The sequence below is a fragment of the Thunnus thynnus genome, chromosome 7 (genome assembly GCF_963924715.1).
Source record: "Thunnus thynnus chromosome 7, fThuThy2.1, whole genome shotgun sequence".
Taxonomy (NCBI): Eukaryota; Metazoa; Chordata; class Actinopteri; order Scombriformes; family Scombridae; genus Thunnus; species Thunnus thynnus.
The window spans coordinates 14,722,692-14,743,385 of record NC_089523.1 but is presented as its reverse complement, the minus strand read 5'-3'; the positions used below and the strand labels follow the sequence as shown (position 1 = coordinate 14,743,385).

Sequence of the window (20,694 nt, the reverse complement as noted above, 5' to 3'; positions counted from 1 at the left end):
GTGTGTTTGCATGAGTCTGAGTTTAGTTCCCCAGCTGAAAAAACACTGCATCCTCCTTTTCATAACATCTTTCCTATTCTGCCTCCCCCTCCTTCCTCTTTCTTTAAATCTGGGTTTATAGTAATATAGATCTCTCAGTCTACTCACTATGTCTCATCCAGTCTATACTGTCAATCATACTTACTGTAGTGTTTATTATCAAAATGTGTTTTAAGGCATAGCTACAGTCTAAAGGCAACACTGGGATTTTGTCCTTGGGATTGTTTTCAGGTGCAGAATTCTGTATTTGTTTGTCATCATCTGCTTAAAACGGGATTATCTGCCATGATGATGATAATCCACTTGTAGGAACTAAAGCGGTGGTTTTGTGTTCAGGGTGTGGGAAGATTTTCTTCTTTAACGTTTGTATCTGTTTGTTTTGAACTTTCAACAAATGATGATATGCATCCAAAAGATGGGTTTTCTTTTTTTTCCCACCATCTCTGCGTACATCTCCACCTTAACCTTTGTTTTCGGTCCCAGCTTCTTATTGCACAAAGGTTGTAATTCCACAGGGATGTAATGGAAATCCCATAATAGGACCTCCGGTGAAATAGCAAACAATACTTTGTATATTTAATATAACATGACAATGAATCAAACGTAATAATCACTTCACAAGTAATTGTGCAGCCCTACACTACAACCAGCATATAGACTGATAAGTTCCTCTGACTAAGTAGTTTTACTTTTGCTATAAGGTGAGTTTATTTAACCAGTGACCCTCTAAAATGAAACAAAAGGTTCACCTGGATTTACAGACTAATCACTATGAAATGACTCCAGGTTGCTTTGTTATTAAATGTGCATGCAGTGGATTTAGAGAGTACTCAACAATTGGCACAAGACCATGGTAGTGGTTTTATCATAATAAGAATAACCTCCACTGGCCCTATAAATCCCCTAATAATAAGTTGACATTTTTATGGACAGTAAAATATTTAATTTTCAACTTTACTAGAGAAGACTGCATTAATTTTTACTTGTAAAAGACATAACCTTGTTGACAAGTACTGGCCAAAGTAAAGCAATCAGAAAGCTGATTATGTTGTTTGTGGTGCTGGCTCAGGAGAGATCCCACCACTGCAGGTTTCAACGCCTGCCTACACACACACACACACACAGCTGTGTATAATAGGGTTGTGCAGTTTGAATTTAACCTCAGCTGTTTCCTTCGAAACAAAAAGCTGTCAGAGCATCACATGACATGATTAAATCCAGGTCAGCAGCTGCAGGAGCGTAGGACAAAAGTCAGCTGTTTATTATCAGTATATTATCATTCCTACACATTTTTTAATCTCTTTCTTTCTTTGTCTCGCTGTCATTGGATTCCTCCCCACACACTGTCTCTCTTCCTTCCCTCTGTCTTCTTTCAGTGTCTCACTTTCATGCCCCAATCCTCCATCTCCCTTTCCTACCCCATTGTATTTTCCCTCTAAACCAGACCAGAGTTTAATAGTAGTGCAATGGTATTACAAACACTATGTAAATAGTACTCCTATAATTTGTGTATTTATTTTATTTTACTATAATGGTGGTTGACTGTATTAGGCCAGTTCAGACTTTGTTGGACTTTGATGTGTGACATACAGTGTGTGTATGTTCACTACAGCCAAATGGTACCTTTACATATAGTATTTGACTTTAAGTTTTACAGCAGCATTCAAAGGCTGGAGGCCATTGTTCCTTATGCCAACGCGCAACATATTATTCTCTTGCTGTTACTCTTGTACAACAGCATTCAGTCATGTATTTCTTATACTTATAATTCTCTCTCTCTCTCTCTCTCTCTCTCTCTCTCTCTCTCTCTCTCTCTCTCTCTCTCTCTCTCTCTCTCTCTCTCCCTCTCCCTCCCTAGGCGTTGTGTATAAATGTACAGAGCAGCGACGTGTTGGAGACATTAAGCCTGATTTTCTGCGGTGCAGATGTAAACTGTTCAACTGGTATGGCCAGTTGCCCCTCCCCTCTCTCCCTGGCCAACACACACTCACAACCCTTACAGGCTGAGTTACTTAGCCACAATCTCAACACAGGTAGAGTATGACTACACACGCACAGACTCGCATAACCATCTTTGTTTTTAATGACACTTTCATTAGGGTCGAATAGTGTTTTTATGAAATTGTTAGAGTTAGAGATTGTTGTCTATCTGCATTGTCATCTAGTTTGTGTCAACATAATATCTTCAACACATATTTTAAGAAATTCTATCCTCAAATGTTAATCTGTGAAAAAATGCCTTGGGATGATTATATTGTACAATCAGGATGACAATCGCTCAGCTCTAGTGTACATATTACTGTATATAACACGTTGCAAATGACATTTGCTTCATATATTCATAATATTTAAAAATGATTGTGTGGAGAATTCAGTGCATATTCCTTAAACCGTCTTTGATATGCTACTATCATACCAGCGTCACTATACCAGTAATGCTGACATTTCTTATTTTTATAAAACCCAACATATTTTTGTCATACCCAGAAGTGTTTTGAGTCTTAGTCATTTCTCTTTTTCACTTCATCAGACACATTTCTCCTAATTCAGAGATGATCAGAGTTGTTTTTTTTTTCTACAGAGCTGCCACGGTCAGAGGGGGTTGAGGACATGGAGGCGGTACATTACTCAGCAACGCCTTGTGTGTCTCACAATGGCTTCCTGTTCAAGACTGCATCCATGGCTCGGGCTATCACAGAGCGCAAGGCTAGAGAGGGTATGCAAGTATGCCGTGTAACACTATACACTCCACCTTACAGTGTTAAAGAACAGTAATAATGAATATTTGTAAGCTGTTTTCTAAAGGAAGCCATGTTGTTAAAGGTTCATCAGACATTAAACACACAAAAATACAGTATCAATGCCATTTGTATAATTATGCTTACTAAATCTTTATTTGTTCATCCATGTAGAGTTCAGTCGTCGCTGGTGCACGTTGAATGATGGCACATTTAGCTACTACGAGAGTGACAGGAACTCAAACCCCAACGGAGCTCTAAAGGCTTCAGAGATAGTCTGTTTGGCTGTTGACACGTCTGAAAAGCATGGGTACACACAGACACACACACACCTTTTCTATTGACTATTTTAAATAATTATTAATAACAAAAAATTAAAATAATATAGATAAAAGTAAATCTTTATGTTATTAGTCAGTTTTCTGTCAGTCAGTACACATAAACAAAGCATTTCTCTCCCTTTCCCTCCTGTTTTTACCCTCAGGTATGACCATACCTTTGAACTCTACTCAGAATCAGAGCGTCTTTATCTGTTTGGCACTGACGACCCAGATAGCCACAAGGAATGGGTCAAGTCCATTGCCAAGGTAACCACCGAATGCATGTTGTAGTCAATTGAATAGGACAGTAGCGTTCTTGGTCTAGAAAAACAAATTCTCCGTTTTCTATTTAGATAGACCCGTACAGTTTTTCTGATCTTGTACAACACAGATGATGAAAGGTTTCCAGTTTGAGATATGCTGACGCAGGAAGTGCTGCCTAGTGGTCAGGACAGAGCTCGCTAATGCTGACTTGTTTCCTGTGTCACTTACTTTCCTTCACAGCAGCACTCCATACGAGATGAGATAATTATCAGCTGCATGATGATGCAAAATTATCAGTTACTTTGACCCTCTGCTTTCCGCTGCTGAAAGACAGTTTGTGCTGCATTCTGAAATTGATGCAGATGTGTCTGCTAAAAATTGGGTACATACAACTTGATTTGTCAGAGTGATGCACGGGGTCGTGCAGCACTTAAATTGTGACTTCAGTATGTGGCTCCACACACCACTCACTCTGTGTTCATAGCATTCCACTCTACTACAAGAGCTTTCACTTTTTCTCTAATAATTTCATTAGTCTTGGCTTTAGCAGAGAGTTTCAGTAATGCACAAAACTGCTTTCAGAGGCATCATCAAACAGGAAGGGAATCAACAAATTAATGTGAGAAGTATTACAAAGCTTCAATGAAACCCTTTTATTTGCAGAGCTTTATCCCAGCCAGTGCAGAGCCTTTGCTCAGGTTGGGTTTTGAGCGGATCGGGCGGCTGAAGTGTAAAGACGGCTTGAACCTGCAAACATCCAAAGTCGGTTGGTTCGCTCTGGTGGGCTCCACGCTTCATGCCTACCTGGAGAACAGCCAGGGAGAGGAGATACACCTCCGCAAACTGAATGAACTCTGTAAGTGAGACGCAGACATATTGTGAACTTTGTCGTGTATGAAAGAATTGCTCTCTTGAGTAACATGATCACTATGTTTTGTGTTTCACAGCAATCCAACAAGACAATGAGGTGCTGGTACTGGTGGAGAGAGGCAGGTGAGAGGGGAGAATAAACCAAGAACTCAAAACCACTTTAAACAGTATAATAGCCTGCTTGTTTTTAAAAAAAAATGTAATCCTTATTCTTAAACATTTCTAATATTTTTCTTTTCCCTTATGTTCTCTCCTGCTCCTTTTCCTTCTCTTTCCTCATTCGTTGACTGTTGTTGTCTCCTTTCTCCGCTCTGTCTCCCTCTCTTCTTTCTTAGGACTCTGTACATAGAGGGAGAAAGAAAGTTGGACTTTGCCGGCTGGAGTGCAGCCATCCAGACAGCAGCAGGGAGTGGAGGAGACACGCTGAGCCAGCAGCAGCTCACAGAAACAGACATACCGGTCATAGTACACAGCTGCATTGGCTACATCACACAGTGCGGTGAGAGAAACTCAGAAGTGGACACAGACAGTGACACAACACAAATACATTTTGAAGAGTCACAGGAGATTACACACAAGCACACACATTTATACACTTTAACTCTCCTGTTCATACGTGCTTGCATTCACATCATATCACAAGAGCTCTTTTATAATCTCTACATTGCTGTATAATGATTTTGATCTTTCTTGTTGTCACTGTTTGTGCAAACTTGGCACTTTGAGTGTGTGTGTGTGTGTCCTCATGTGACTATAATAGCAGGAGGTCTGGCGCTGGGAGAGACCAACGGACCGCAAGACAACAAAACAACTCTGTTCCACCTCCATTTCTCCCCTCGCTCCCTCCTTGCTGCTTTTCTTTCCCTCTCTTTTGTAGTCTCCTCTTTTATCTCATACTCTTCATTCTTTGTCTTCTGCCCACCTTCTAGCAGCTTTCTTTTTTTTTTTTTGAGCCCCTTTCTCTCTGTTTGTCCTTTTCCTCTTCTCACTGCTACATTTCCCTTCATTAACTGTATGCACTTGTGTTTCCATATGTGCGTGCGTGCGTGGGAGGCTACATAATGCTGATATACTCTACTTTTCTGTCAGGAATGTTAATCCCTCTGGTCAGCTTTCCGGGAAAACAGTGCAAAATTGTTCTTGTTCTCACCTCCATGTAACATGACACAACTTCTGACATAATCGTCTTTTATGTTGTGATCTAGTGCAGAATTTTTCAAACCTTTCGGGTCTGAAAAATATAATACAGCTGCTTGTCCTGAGCTTTTGATGACTGGAGCCAGATGAAGAACTGTAGGCGTTTGACCTGAGATTTCTGGTCCCAGCCAGAGGTCAAAGTCAGCACTAAGGAAACTACATTGTCAATACTGTCTAAGTTCTTATTTTATTTAAAATACTTATGGTTAAAACGGGTTTTCAATCACAACTCAGTGCACCAGAAGCAGCTAACAGAAGAATGAGTTAAAAGAAAATAAGCAAGTGTGGATTTTTTTCAAATGACCAGAAACCCTCTAGTTGACAAAACCTGATCTGAATCATTTTAGAAGAACACATACTGAACCATATAAAACTTAATTTTTGGGTAACATTGTGTTGCCTTTATGGCCACCAATCAGTGACATCACAGCAGATATTTTGCTGTTTTGCCATATTTTGCCTCCAGCAGTCAGTTGATTTTTATTTGAAATAACTCATCTGTATGCCTGAAACTTTCAGCTGCTAGAGAGCATCACAGCAGTCGTGTACTGCCCTATATTTGAAATAATCTGTAAGAACAAAGTTATCTATCTATACAGGACCACATGATCCTTCTGTCAAAGTTGAGATACGGAAATCAAGGTTTCTTACCCAAGAATGGTGTTACAGTTTGTCCTTTTGAAGTCTTACAATATGTATGTTGTCTGAATTTTTAACATCATGTTGTGTGTCTGTGTTTGTCCAGGCTTGACGTCTGAGGGGATCTATCGTAAGAGCGGTGTGAACTCCCGCGTGGCAGCACTGTGCGACAGATTCCGTCGTGATGCTCGCAGCCTTCGTCTGAAGGAAGGAGAGCAGCAGGTAGACGACGTCTCCAACACACTTAAACGCTTCTTCAGGGAGCTGGAAGAAGGACTGTTCACTTCTGAGAATGGAAGCACTTGGCTCAGTACTGCTGGTAAGAAAAAAAGCAAAGTGAGGAAAAAAACACATTTTCCACTTACACATAGTTGTATCTAACCATGCAAATAATTTTATTTTAATTTAATGAGGTTTGGGCATATTTGCCGCTGAGAGGTGGTGTGGCATCAGTTGCTGGAATCTCAGAACTCAGAACAGTAATTAAGACTGTGGCAATGCTGAATTTTAAACTCCTACAAATGAACTTGTTTGCATTACAGTGAATCTCTCTTCAGGAGCTCTTTAACTCAAGCTTTGAATCTCACTTTCCATTTGCTATCTGTGTGTCTTTTCCTTCTCTTATCATCTCTATCCCCCTTGTTACTGATCATTTTTTCTCCACCTCTTTCTTACTTTTTGCACTCTTACACTCTCATCCTGTACGTTTCATCTTTCCCTCTCGCTGTTTCATTCCTGCTTCTCTTTATATTTACACTGTATTCATCATTTTGTCTCTCTGTCTCGTCCTCCAGCCATTCAGGATGAAAATGTGAAAATCTCCCAGTACAAAGTGCTGCTAAACAGACTGCCTCGTGTCAACAAGGCTACACTACAAGCCCTCATCAACCACCTCTACTGGTGAGAAACACACATGCATACATTTACATCCTCTTGTATCTCTTTTTATGTCCATGCGTACATGTGTGTTTTTTCCCTGTGTGTGTTTTAGTGTGCAACGTTTTTCTGAGCTGAACCAGATGAATCTCCATAACCTGGCCATAGTGTTCGGTCCCACACTGTTCCAGACTGACGGGAAAGACTACACTGCCGGCCGCGCCATAGAGGACCTCATACAGCACTACACACTCATCTTTGAGGTCAGACTCACACCTCACTGTTAGAGAGGGGGGTGATAGGAAGCTGGTGCTAACTCGTTTGAATTTGTATCATTACCATCAAATATAATTAGAGAGTGATTTAAAGTGGTGTCATTTTTGGGTTGTTTGGTAATCAGATTATATTCTTACAGTACTATTTTTTTTGTTCCTAAAAAGTTCTTTACAGAAAGGGGCGGGAAAAGATTAGGAAAGCCGGGGAGAGAGAGGGAGGAAATGTCTAATGATGGGGCTGATATCAAGAGTTAAGCATTAAATCCCTGAAGTCTTTGTTAACATTTAGTTCTCATGAAAGATAAACAGCCATCTACAGGAAGCCTTATCTTAACTGCATTATTTGGTTTTGTTTATGAGATTAAAATGCAGCGTTGTGCCAGTGGTATTAGCATCATGATGCTTGTTTAGCAGCAACAATGAGTTGCAGTGGAGATTTCCGCTAAAGATCTAAAGATTGATGTGAGGCTATAATTAAAGTATTATGCCAGCTGATGACTGATTCATTGTTTTTGTGTGTGAATGAATGTGTGTATACTTCTTCGCAGGTGGATGAGCAGCAGCTGAAGAAGCAGCTAGAAGAGATCACCGTTATCATCCAAGTGCGAGAGAAGCTCAACACAAAGTTTCCTGTGAGTTTTAGAAAAACAAATCAAGCTTTAATGGCCTAACCTGTCTTTTGTGTAGATATCTTGCATAATAATGTGCTTCATGTTCTTTATACCACACATGATCTGCTTCATTGTAATGCTTCATGTGCTTCATTCAAGTGTTTACCATAAAAACATACACATTATGTAAAATTTACATACAGAGCAATGTAAGCCTTATAAATCACAGCTTTTCCTTATCTGTATGCTGTGTTGCATCCATGCTTATGTGCAGGCACATATATGCTGTAGTTACACATGTCTGTATGCCTTTAGTTGTTATTCTAATGCTTCTATATTTCTGTCTGGTCTTTTCTGTGTGTGTGTGTGTGTGTGTGTGTGTGTGTGTGTGTGTGTGTGTGTGTGTGTGTGTGTACTGGACATTTCAGAGTACTGAACCAGGGGGGCATTTCATCTGTACAGTGTACCTGGAGGAAAAGATGGACACAACAGAGCAACATGTCAAGGTGACGTGGACTAAATGACACAATATTAATTTACATTTAACATTTTTGGCACCCAGCTCTTCTCTCATGTGGTATAAGTGCTATAGACAAAACAATATACAATAAATTAGTATGTTGCCAAGCTGAAAACTGTAAAATTGTGCTCTGTGTCCTCAGATCCCCGGTTCTATGACAGCAGCAGAGCTGACATGTGAGGTTTTGGACCGGCGCAACATCCCAGTTAAAGACAAAGAATACTGGAGCTGCTGGGAGGTCAGCGACAAGGAGGAAATGGGTGAGACAGATGGGAAGACAGAGGGAGAAGGGGCAAACACTAGCTTACATCTCTTCATTTTTTGAATTAATGCAGATGATGTTCGTTTGTTTGGCCATAAATATGTCTTTATTATTCTGTCTTTATTATGTTCTTCCGTCTACTCTTTCTTCTCCGAGTACAGATTGGCTTCAAAGCAACATAGGTTCACATGACCAAATATAAACTGTGTAAAATTAACATGAAGAAGATGAAAAGAGCCACAGTGAAACAAACACAATGATGCAAAGCTTGTGCGTCACTCAACCTGCAGCCTGACCTAATCACAGTGACACACAAACTCTAGAGGCAAACAGATCATTCTCAGCAATCTGACTGTGTGTGGTGGTTTGTTTTTGTTCCTGGTATGTGGGCCAATTTAGTTCCCCACAAGGAAGCCTGTAGGTCGCTCATCAAATGCCAGTAAAACTCAACTCATTTGGCAGCTTTCCCATCATTGGTCAAAATACCAGCTTGCCGGTTTGAGGAAGAGATGAAGAAATGATACTTAGAAAGGAAAGGAAATTACAAGAGCGAAGGGGAGAGCCAAGGGGAATTCTGTCACTCAGTGGTTTACCACAGATTGCATTGCAACAACAAAAAGCATTTTTAGTTTGATATGAAGGCGTTAGAGGATATAAGGTGACGTTATTGTGAGCCAAGTCTGCATCTCATCATTCTCTAAAATAGAAACAAAGAAATTTAATAGCTGCGAAAAATATTGTACACTGTGAATCATGTCGTCAAGAGCGTTGTTTGAGAGTGACGCTTCTCAAAAGCTCATGTTTGCTCGTTCTTAAATAACGCTACAGTTCTTCTTCATCATTTAAACAAATGATTTTAAGGTTACTTGAGATTCTGTTCTGTCTTGTGTTTCTCTCAGAACGTCCGCTGCACTATCAGGAGCGAGTCTTACCCATCCTTCACTCTTTTGGCACTGACTCCCATCTGCTCATCAAGAAACACCTCGCTATGGAGGCAGTGATCGTCTACCTGGGTAAACACGCAAATCAATTGCCAAAATGTTTTTTTCTCTCTAAATCACTGCGTTGCTATGCCTCTGCATTCTTATTAAATCCTCATTCTGCCCTCCAGCCAATAAAGTTGATCCATCCAAACATGGGATGATGAAATTCCGAGAGGAACGAAGCATCCTTGGATTGGGATTGACCACCGGCAGTTTCCATGATCGATATTTCATCCTCAATTCCACCTCTCTGAGAATGTACAAGGAAGTCAGAGTAAGATTAACAGACACAAACACACAAACTCTTTGTCTATTATCAGTCTGCCACAGACTCATTCACTCTGTTCCCATCTTTCTCTCTTCCTCTGTCTGCCAGAGTAACCGCCCAGAACGTGACTGGCCAGTGAAAAATCTGAGAATATACATGGGTATCAAGAAGAAACTCCGTCCCCCCACATGGTGAGCACATGCAGTGTATTGAGAATATACACTTCTTTCTAAAAGCTATCAGCATTTAGTATATGAGAGTACAAAACCTTTGCACCACTACACCACCAGTGGGAGCTAAAATGAATACACCAGTAATAAAAATGCAACGTTTTTAATCTTAATTCTGCCTCTCAAACCTTTAGCTGTGAATATACCGTATAACACCACTGGTAGTTAGTGACAAACTAACCAAATCTGTCTGCATCTCTGAGCATGCTTCAGAGTTAAACACTGCACACAGGTTGAAAGCCACTTCTGTAACTTCACTTGCTATTGTGTATGATAATTTAAATGAATATAATGGCCTAACTTAAATGATTAATTTTCTAATTTTCTTTACCAGCTTTTGGGGACTTATAATCAGAGAGACCACTAGGGGGCAACCTGAGCCCAAAAATCACAATCACTGGCGTACTGGCAGTTGTCCTTCTGTTGAAATGTTTTTTTTTTTTCTTTCTGTCTCTTTCTCTGTCTGTAGTTGGGGACTGACAGTGGTCTATGAGAGTAAGAAACAAGAGAAGCCAGAGAGACAGCAGTGGTGAGTAGCTGTTAAATGTTGTATGTACATCATGTTGAGCCTCATATACGATACATAACTGTCCTTTACACGTTGTCAGTTTCAACAGGTAACAAGACTGGAAATAATTTGATCCATCTATATCATGGCTATGATTCCCTACTAGTTTACAATGATGTAGAGAGAACTGTGGAATATAAGTTATTTAGTCCTGTCAAATTGAAGACATTTAAAGTAACATACTACACCACTACGGCTTTCAACTCTCTGCAGTAGTATCTGAATATATTCTAGTCTACTGCTGTCCTTATCACAAGCAGGAACTCACATTTTTCCCTTTGCATGTAAACACAAGCAACTTTTAGAGAGAGCTAGAGGTTTCACTGAGAAAACAGGTCAGATCCCTGTGTGAGAGTTTAGAGAAGAAGGCATATGAAAGGTCGGCTCCACCCAGGAGGGAAACACACATGAGTACACCTGTAGCAACGGCTCTATTTTAATCCAAGTCTGCTCACATATAGAGTACATCCTCCTGCGCAAGTGTGTACGCGTGGATCAGTTGTTTCTGTGTTCATCCATGTACTTGCTCCGTGTGTGTCCGTGTTACAGTAGGCTCTACACCGTCAACAGCAGTAGACATCAGCATTGTTCTTATGGGAGCGCTGTTTTCGTCACGCTCGAGGCAGTATCATCTCTTGGTTACGCTCCGTCGTCGCATCCCTCACGGCGAAAAACACACACCTGAGAGGAAGAAAAACAGAGGGAGGGAAGGGAGTGTGGAAGAAAGATAAAGAAGGAAACGGGAGAAAGCGGAAGGTAGAGAAGCAAAGTGTCACGCTCGAGGGAAGATAATGTATACTGAGTAAGAAATGTTGCATTCACTGCAGGTAAAAGAAAACTTGGTGAGGAGAAGAGCGGTTAGAGATAAAACAGAAAGTGGAAACACGGAAAATATTAATGGATGAAGAAGCTGACTGAACCTCTCCCTCCCAGTCTTACAGTCCTTACACTTGATGATGCTTAGTTTTATCCTGCTATTGTTCTATCACCTGAAAACTCTTATTAATTTCACTATTTTATCAGCCTAGTCTTGCAGTCACTGTACCCAATCTCACAGGGACACTGATTAATTTTCAGAATATTATGACAATTTTATTCTGTGGCTTTGTAGAAACCATAATCTTTTGCAGTTGATAATGTTCTGCATTAGCAGCCCCGTTAATTGCACAGAAAAGTAAAATGCATTGTAGGAGATTACCATGTACTATTACCGTAGGTATGCGTGCAAGAATAGAGTGACTGTCCTCTTTTGAATCCCAACAAGCACTAATGAGCTCTGTTGGCCCTAATGATGGAAACCTGGGAGAGGGAGGAGCTGTGTTTTGTGTATTTGTGTACGTGTGTGTTTGGGTCTCACACTTATCCTACTTTCAGGGGACACATTTCAGACTAAAGACCAGTTAATTGGGGACGGTTTCTCCAATTGGGGACAAAAGCCGTGCCCCCAATTGTGTATGTGTGTGAACTGTTTTGGCATGTGTGGGATATCTCCTGACTGTAGCTAAATTGATATCTGTGGCGTACTCTATTCTGTGGACTGTTTCGTTCTGAACACTGCATGTATCAGTGTTTTGTTGTGTCTCGGGGGAGAGCACTTGAATAATTGTTTAGACGAAATCTGTGCTCATAATAGTGTTAATTGTATAAAGTAAAGTCTATTTATTCAGCACCACAGCATGGCTGATGACTCAGAGGGCTATGCAACGGCAACCTGAGTGGCATAAAATATGCACGCACACACACACACACACACAGACATTACAGAGACACATACACACTCTTCACGGACACAGACTCACACACAAACACAAACGCTGAAGGTCCTAATCAGTGTTTCTCTTTGTTGGGAGTTTAAATTAGGAATCACACTCACGGGGGGCCCTGGTGGCCTAATGGTCAAGGCGCATACCACATAACTGGTTCACACTCCCGGCTGGGGGACCTGTGTTACATGTCATACCCCTCTCTCTATCTCTCTCTCTCTCTCGCCCTACATTTCCTGTCTCTACACTGTCTGTCAAATAAAGGCAAAAAGCCTGAAAAAATAATCTTTTAAAAAAAAAAAAAAAAAAAAATCACACTCACTGTTTACGCTCTTGGCGCTGCCACCGGGTGCCATAAGAGAGAATGTGTCAATTTTAGTTAAGATCTTGCCTACTTCTCTCATTTTCTGGTTCTTTTTTCCACATTTCCCTTATTCTCCAAATACCTCACTGCCTCTCTGTGTTTTTCTCTCTCTCACACACACACACACACACACACACACACACATGCACATACAGTACCTCCTGATTTTTATCACACTGTCTCCCTCACCCTCTATTTATTCACAGGTATCTCTGCTGTGACACTCATACAGAAATGAGGGAGTGGTATGCTACTTTTCTCAGTATCCAGGTACGATCACACACACACACACACACACACACACACACACACACACACAAATCATGAATCTTGGCATTTTACTGTCTGAGGGTCAAAAATCACTCCTGACCTTAGGAATACATAACTGATAAAAATTAAAAACTCAAGGTTGATTAACAGACTTTGGTCATGTGATAACAGCAGTTTTATAATTTGTAAACCACAGAAAAGTACAGTAACATGTTTGTCATAGTGTTGAAATGTCACTTTTCTCTCTCTCTCTCTGTCCGTGTCCACTCCTCATCAAAGAACGACGGCAACGTGTGGCCTCAGGACGGACTCCAGCAGACGCGGAGTGCCCGCGTGTTGCCGGATACGCGTCATGGTAACGTGTCACTGATACCGCTGCGTGGCAGTGAGAATGAGATGCGGAACAGCGTAGCAGCTTTCAGCCAAGACGCACTTGCTGTGAGTCAACCTACCAATCACTGGGACTAATCTAGGACACCCTGGCAGCTCAATCTGAAGCTGCTGGCTAATCAGAGACATTCATGCTGAACAGGGGGTCCAAACCCTCAACCTTGATCCTCACCATCAGAAGAAATCTGCACAGATCTTGTGCCAGTTGTGTAACATGTACTTTACATTTGGAGGCCAGAACTCAGAGTTCTACTTACATTTTAAATATTTAAGATATAAGATCGTGCATGAAAAACTCTACATCAATCTTGTAAAAAAACATGCACACTCAGTGGTCTTTCAATATTTATATTTCTTTTTTGTTATTCCCTCCTGAAGGACAAGAGTTGGGGGTTACACCTGTGCAGGATCAATAATCTCTGTTCTGTGATTTACCTTTGATTTAATGATCATGGATCTGGATTCTTAAATTGTGGGTTTAGACCAAAAATAGACTAAGAGGCTTCTTTGTGAGACACAAGTGTGTGTTTTCATGAGGCTGGATTCCAGGAGACGAGAATAAATTACTAATTTGTGTCAGGGTCTAAAAATGTTTTAAGAATCCAGACAATGTGGAGAGGAGCAGACTGCAGCATCTTCATATTTCAAATGGTTTGAACCAGAGTCACAACACGAGTTATTCTGGTAAGGCTTTGCCAAAGCTTGCTTCACAACACCAAAAAAAACAAGAGAAACAAAGAATAACACATCTGAATGGAACTCACGCCTGAAGGCAAACTATGGCTAACAGTGTGTTTCACAGCACTGCTGCCATATCAGCTCACAGAGTTGTATACTTGGCAAGAATTTGACAAACATAATCACTGTAGGTTAGTTGGACTGCTTTTCAAACGCACTGACATCGAACCAGACCTGTACAACAACATCATCATCACCCCCCTCCATCTGTTCCCTTATTTTCATAGAAAAACGGAGTGCAGCAATCCAAAATAATTCACTCAGCACTCAGTCTTTGTACTGCGGGACCAGATGTCCACAATATGCTGATGCAGTTGTCTCCTCCTGTTGTTTGTAGCCGTCACACACCTCTCATTAGTTTGCAGCAGACTGCAGCAGCACATAAGAATTCACCTCAGTCTGCTGTTACTTCCATTGGCAATAACAATGATTTCAGGGTTGCTGTGTTGTTGCCTTCCAGATAGGTTTTTTTTTATTGATTCTCGTATGTTGAGAGTATTGACTTGATAACATTTTTGTTGAGAGTGTGAGAGGAAGTGTGATTGCTTTGGTGATGGGGCCGCAGCAGCAGAAGCGGGATTTATGCAGGATGTTTGTGTATGTGGAGGTGGGAGAGAGAGAGAAGCATGTTGATACGTCCAAAAAATAAATGGATATGGAACACTGACGATTTATGTCAGTGTGTGTGTGTTTGCTTGTATGTATGAGACAACTCAAGACACATTCTTCATAACCAATCTTCAGTCCATCACTATCTTCATCCCCCAGTTTCTCCAACTGTCTCTCTCCCTGTATTATAACCTCTCTGTTGTTTATCTTTCAGCTCTTTAGAGATGTTCGGTAATGGTTGCTGTAAGGAAGGTAAGACAGTTTCACTCTCGGATTAGTTTTAGGTTAGAAACTCACAATTTCTACATGCAGTTTCCAATGAATTTTGAAAAATACGTCAGTCAGTTTAAATATGGGAAAATATTGCTTCATCAAGCACAACTTTTTCATGCGGACAGTGAAGTGCATCCTGAAATTGACATTATCGCTCGGTTTAAGCTGCCCTGGTGGTTTATCTGCCAGGCCTCATCTCAGGCTACATATCTGTGTTTATTGGCTCTCTTGACTGCTGCTTATTGAGTCCACATCTTGCGAGCAGCCTCATATCTGGTTGCCATGGCTCCGAGACACTCGTAGTCTGGATGAAAATTTGAAACTTGACCTTAGGAAGGCTGCATGTTGGTTTCACTAAGTGAAAATACAAACTTATACAAGTTATATGCATACAGTAACAAGTTTAGGATCTGAACACTCTGATGTGAACACTAACCCTCTGGATGTCTTGTCTTTTAAAGGACAGATGGTCAGCCTCATCAGACGCCCTCTCAACATTCCAGTAACATCATCATTGTGCGACTGTACGGACCAGAATGACGGACTCTGAGACACTTTTGAATATGAACTGGACCAAAAACTAAACAAGATCACTTGTAAAATACGAGCTACACTGGTTTTCCCGCACAATTGAATTTTACTTGACTCGATGTACATAAAAAACGAAAAAGAGACAGTTTGATGGACTACAATCACCATGAAGATTTCCTCAATCGCTTCCAGCTCAATGTGCGCTCAACACTCCACTGTTACATTGGTCAGTGGCATTTACTGCATTGCATTATGGGACAGAAGCATGAAATACATGCTGCAGAGAAACCTTTAATCCTATATTGTGTTTGTTTTCAGAAAGGACTTAGGTTATTCTAAGGCACTAGCACTGAGTGCTTAGAAAGTCTTTTTTTATAGAAAATAGAAGTTTATTGACATGCAGTTGTTGCTGATTCTGATTTATATTTTTGTGATGTTTTTAGCTCTCTCTCTGTACTATTGCTCACAGACGAATTGTCGGGAAAATCCTGCAGTTCAAAATGTAATAATTGCTATTGTAAGCAAAGCTGATGTCATAGGAGGCAGTCTCCTGATTTGGACGCAGAGAAATGTCAGGTGATGGATCGGTGTCTGTTACACCGCAGGGCATTTGCCAGTAATGTGCAAAACCTTGCTCAGAGTTGCATATTTGTCAATTTGTCTGCACAAATGAGTCAGAGCGTGCATACAGTATGTGTGTGACTGTGTGTTTGGACAAGTTGTATGTGTGTCTTCTGAAAAGTGGATGAAGGAGGGGCATGTGCTGAAAAACATTTCTTTTCTTAAAATAAAAAGAAGAAAGTCGCAGGTCAGGACAAAATGGTTTTTGTCATATTATGTGATAAAATAAGAGAAGTACTTAATTTATCATTATCTTTCATTCTGAGTGCACCTTAAGTAGGTCACATCGCAAACCGCATTTACGTATTCAAAACAATGTCTTCGCCTTATCAGTAGTCTCGTCTGTCCCACTGCTCTTTGTTTAAGCTCTGTCTCTTCATCCTGTTCTCCCACAATCCTCAGCACTGCCTCGTCTCTGTAGGCCCTTCACTAAAGTGAAGCACAGGTGATAGTCTGAGGTGGTTTACAGTGCATGGGCAGAGATTTACCAACAGTATTTAGGGAGTTTTGGATTTTGAATGACTTGCATTGGAATAACCTTATTTGTCAAAGACAGGGGAACAGTATCTGGTGAGCACTGAAACAACATCAACTTTTAGTGTGTTATCATCTTTCATAATTGTTTCTAGTTTAAACCCAAAAATGTATATTTTGTCTAAAGGAAAGTCATAAAACAATCTATGTTAACTGTATTAAACTGTCGAAAACCAGCTGCACTGGACTGCCGATCTCACTATCTTGTAATGCTACCTGTACTGTTGTAAAGATTTCTTATTTATTTTGACAGCAGAGGACGCTAGATGCTGCGCTGTAGAACATGTTTGCTCTACTGGTGAGACATTAAGATGTTCAGCTAAATGTTTTTAATACCTTTTGGCACAGAGCTTGTAAAAATGTGTATTGTGTGTATTGTTTGTGTGTGTGTGTGTGTGTGTGTGTGTGTGTGTGTGTAGCTGCCCAACAGCCCAGACCTCAGCAGGAGTTGGGAGAAGTCTCCACTGTGTAGTATCATAATTACAGTGCCTATAAAAAGTATTCATACTACGTCTCTGACATTTTATCGTTTTACAACATTTATCACAGTGGATGTACAGTTCGTAGGCATTCTTGACGCTGGTAATTGGAAAAAAGACTCTTCAAAGAGAAAAATATCTACAAATTGAAGTTGCTGGCATAAATTTTCGCCCCTTAATGTCCATGAGCTCACCATCAACTCCTCTCATCTTCAACTCTTCTCCTGTAGCTCCTTCAGTGTCTACTGGCCTCTTGGGGGTCTTACTCAACAGTGTTCTTCTCACTCTGCTCAAGGCAAATTTACAGCTGTGCCATATTCTGTCCAATTTTTAAAGAGGGACGTTACCACACTTAGAAGTATGTTTAGTTTCTGAGAAATTGTCTTGTATGATTTCCCTGATTGGCTCTTTTTCGTAAACTTGTCACAGAAAGCTTTTAAATGTTCTTTTTGTTTTTATAGCTTCTGCCCGGAAACAGACAAACTGTTGGACCCTCCAGATTCAAGTGTATTTAACTTGAAATGACACGTGACCTCCATCTAACTTATTATGCGACTTCTGAAAACAATTGGTTGCAACAGTGATAAAGTGGATGAATACTTTTTGTTTATTATGTTAGTCATGGTCAAAAAGTCCTAATTACATCCACTGTGATTCAATGTAAAACATAAAAAGTCCAACAAGTGGTGGTGAATATTTCACATACGCAGTGTATGCTCTCTCTACTGTCTCCTCTGCATTTAACTGATTTTTGCATCTCTGAAACTCTAATAAACACATTCAGCTAGTTGTGTGTTGTGTGTCTCTGAACATGGATATAATTATGTAACAGACAGAGTTCCTTTAACTCTCAAAAAAGGTTAATGTCCTCCGGCTCTGCTTTTCCTCTTTGTGATCCACTTGTTTTTCTTCACTGCTTTTATGAAATGTATGTACAAACACACAGCCAATCTCATATCTGCCCAACAGGGTAACTGTGAAAAAAATAATCTTGGTTGCAAACACGCACACATTACACGTGTACATACACTGTAAACACAAATATATAAGGACAGAAACTTTTGCTTGGCCTGCGGGTTTCATGACAATGTCATGCTGCAGCCATAATGGAAGCCTATAGATGTGCTCAGAGGAAAAATGTCAGGAGTGTGTGGGAGAGTACAGTGATCATAGGGTGGGCCCTTAGGAGGTTTCCTGTGTGTGTGTGTGTGTGTGTGTACACACGTTTTTGTTACCTCTTGGGGACCTTTCCCAGTATAAACACCAACCTTGTTGGGACCAGTAGTCTTCATGGGGACCAAAGCCTGGTCCTAATGAGGTTAAAAGTAATTTCTGAGGTCCTGGTTAAAGTTAGGGGTAAGGTTTGAATTAAGGTTAGGTTTAGGGTTTGAGTTAGACTGTCCACAATGAATGGAAGTCAATGTAATGTCCCAACAAGGATAGCTGCACAAACGTGTGTGTGTGAGTGAGTGAGTCATGGTGTCCACCAGCTCTCCGCTCTTTCTTCTAAGCAGAGCTGACACATCAGGGTCACTCTGTACCTCGAGACACACACCGGAGAGCCCCGCGAGGGACTCACACAGGAGACCTTCACTATACCGTTCACACACATACACACACACAGGACACCCAAAGGGGAAGAACACACACACAGGAGGATGCTTAAACATACTCGCACGTCCAGTAAAATGGCCTTTATATAGGTCATAGCAGCAGTTGCATAAAGCAGAAGGATGGAGACAGATGAGTGGTTCAGAGAAGGTGCACGAATGGAAGACAGAGATAAACTCAAAACTAAGGAAATGAGCTTCAGGAGCGGACCTATAGCGTAGCGGGGCGCCCCAACTGCCAGGACCTGAGCCCACCTGCCAGCTCCCAAAAATAAAATGTAAACTTTCATTAAGCACAGTATGGCACCAATCCTGAAACAGGCAAACAATGTGAGGGACGACAGTGTCCTGCAGATATCTGGACATGCACCTGTGTGAGCCAATTTCCTTCTTTTCCACTCAGAGCACACGACAAGAAGAGCAGCGTGAGAGAGTGACGCTTAAATTGGCTTTCACTGCATGCTGGGCTGCATCAGAGGACGTGGTAGCTCCTGAACCGAGGCAGCAGTGAATAAGCTTTGAGGATTTGAGTCCACAATGACAGAATTTCTGTCGACATTTGTTTAAAAGTACTCTCTGATTTTGTTGTGGTGCATAATAGAGTCCCCAAAAAGTCCTCAGACTGGCTGAAGAAAACCCATCTGAGATATATAACATGTCACACTTAACAGGAACTTAATATGATAAAAGAAATAGAAACCCCTATAAAATGTTCTATCATGATATATTTAAGCATTATTATTATTATATCATTAGATAAATGTTTAATGTTGAAATTGTTATCTACTGAATGAGACCGGATTCTATGCTGATTTTATGACTGTAGTTTATATTATAATGAGCAAAATATTAGGAACATCTACAACACTGTCACAATAATATGCATCCTCAAAAATGACCACAGAACTGAGTCGACACACAGATGACTAAACTAAAGCAGGAACATTAATAAGAAAGATAATTGGTTTGCAGTTCCATTTGCATTAAATTGTCATTTCCCACTCGCTTTATTCTAATCACAAGTTTTAGCATAAGATAAGAGTTCAGACTGGATAGTACAGCAGCTAATACAGCACCAACATCATTAATTTGAGTGTCTTTTTAAAACTCAGCTAGTCTAGCAGGTTCAGTTTTCAAACAGAACTGGGAGAAAACTCAATGGGTTTGGGGGTGTTTTGGCCGCCAGTGCTGTTATTTAATCAGGGAGCAAATCTTTGTGGGATCTGATGGAGCCAGTGAATTTCCACTCGACTTGCCACTTTGAATTTGGGTTAATTTATCTCAAGACATGTTTGGAAATGGCCTGCACAGTTCATCAACCGTTGATTTGAATAACAAATCAATTCAGCTTTAGAAGTTTAAAAATGGACCCACATGCAGCTTTAAAAGGGAAAGAGATGGGATAAACGGCTCCGCAAATGGTCGTCTGTTTTTGTCTAGAAACCAGACTGATGTGTTTGCTGGATCTTTGCCAGCTTAGTATTTATATCATCAGATGACATTTTTAAAATTTTATTCACATGATAACCATTTTTGTCTGGTTAACTTCCTCTCTTCCCAATAACGGGAAATATTTTCTACTGTAATTTTGTACAAGAGAGGCTCCAAAAATGGAAGTTTGATTTGATTTCCCTCTTGAAAGTAATTCAGTGCTCTTTATAGGAAACGTTTCCCTGACCTGCTCCACAACAGCAAGGGTTTAACTGTTTTCATAGCCCATTAATCCTGCATGGGTTTTAACCTGTGCACACATTTAGGCATCATGCTCAGTGCCCTTCATTGCACCTTCTTCATTCACCTGCAGTGTGTAACTACATGGGGCATCAGTCCAGATCTGGATAATTACACTGCT

General features: G+C 40.6%; 1 protein-coding gene across 4 annotated transcripts in view; it reads left to right on the top strand.

The window, feature by feature from the left end:
* Positions 1 to 18,019, top strand: part of LOC137185956 (arf-GAP with Rho-GAP domain, ANK repeat and PH domain-containing protein 1-like) — a 53,404-nt gene extending 35,385 nt beyond the window's left edge. For 3 of the 4 annotated variants that reach the window (XM_067594520.1, XM_067594521.1, XM_067594523.1), the window contains 21 exons: positions 1,898 to 2,072; positions 2,621 to 2,755; positions 2,952 to 3,087; positions 3,262 to 3,364; positions 4,025 to 4,217; positions 4,309 to 4,354; positions 4,567 to 4,730; positions 6,174 to 6,386; positions 6,862 to 6,967; positions 7,059 to 7,206; positions 7,767 to 7,850; positions 8,258 to 8,335; positions 8,492 to 8,609; positions 9,511 to 9,624; positions 9,723 to 9,868; positions 9,971 to 10,053; positions 10,562 to 10,621; positions 12,994 to 13,057; positions 13,337 to 13,495; positions 15,009 to 15,046; positions 15,529 to 18,019. In XM_067594520.1, the coding sequence (XP_067450621.1) occupies positions 1,898 to 2,072; positions 2,621 to 2,755; positions 2,952 to 3,087; positions 3,262 to 3,364; positions 4,025 to 4,217; positions 4,309 to 4,354; positions 4,567 to 4,730; positions 6,174 to 6,386; positions 6,862 to 6,967; positions 7,059 to 7,206; positions 7,767 to 7,850; positions 8,258 to 8,335; positions 8,492 to 8,609; positions 9,511 to 9,624; positions 9,723 to 9,868; positions 9,971 to 10,053; positions 10,562 to 10,621; positions 12,994 to 13,057; positions 13,337 to 13,495; positions 15,009 to 15,029 (2,346 nt within the window). In that variant the 3' untranslated portion in view covers positions 15,030 to 15,046; positions 15,529 to 18,019. The remainder of the gene's footprint in view (positions 1 to 1,897; positions 2,073 to 2,620; positions 2,756 to 2,951; positions 3,088 to 3,261; positions 3,365 to 4,024; positions 4,218 to 4,308; positions 4,355 to 4,566; positions 4,731 to 6,173; positions 6,387 to 6,861; positions 6,968 to 7,058; positions 7,207 to 7,766; positions 7,851 to 8,257; positions 8,336 to 8,491; positions 8,610 to 9,510; positions 9,625 to 9,722; positions 9,869 to 9,970; positions 10,054 to 10,561; positions 10,622 to 12,993; positions 13,058 to 13,336; positions 13,496 to 15,008; positions 15,047 to 15,528) is intronic. The other variant, XM_067594522.1, reaches the window with a different exon arrangement.
* Positions 18,020 to 20,694: the final 2,675 nt, after the last annotated feature.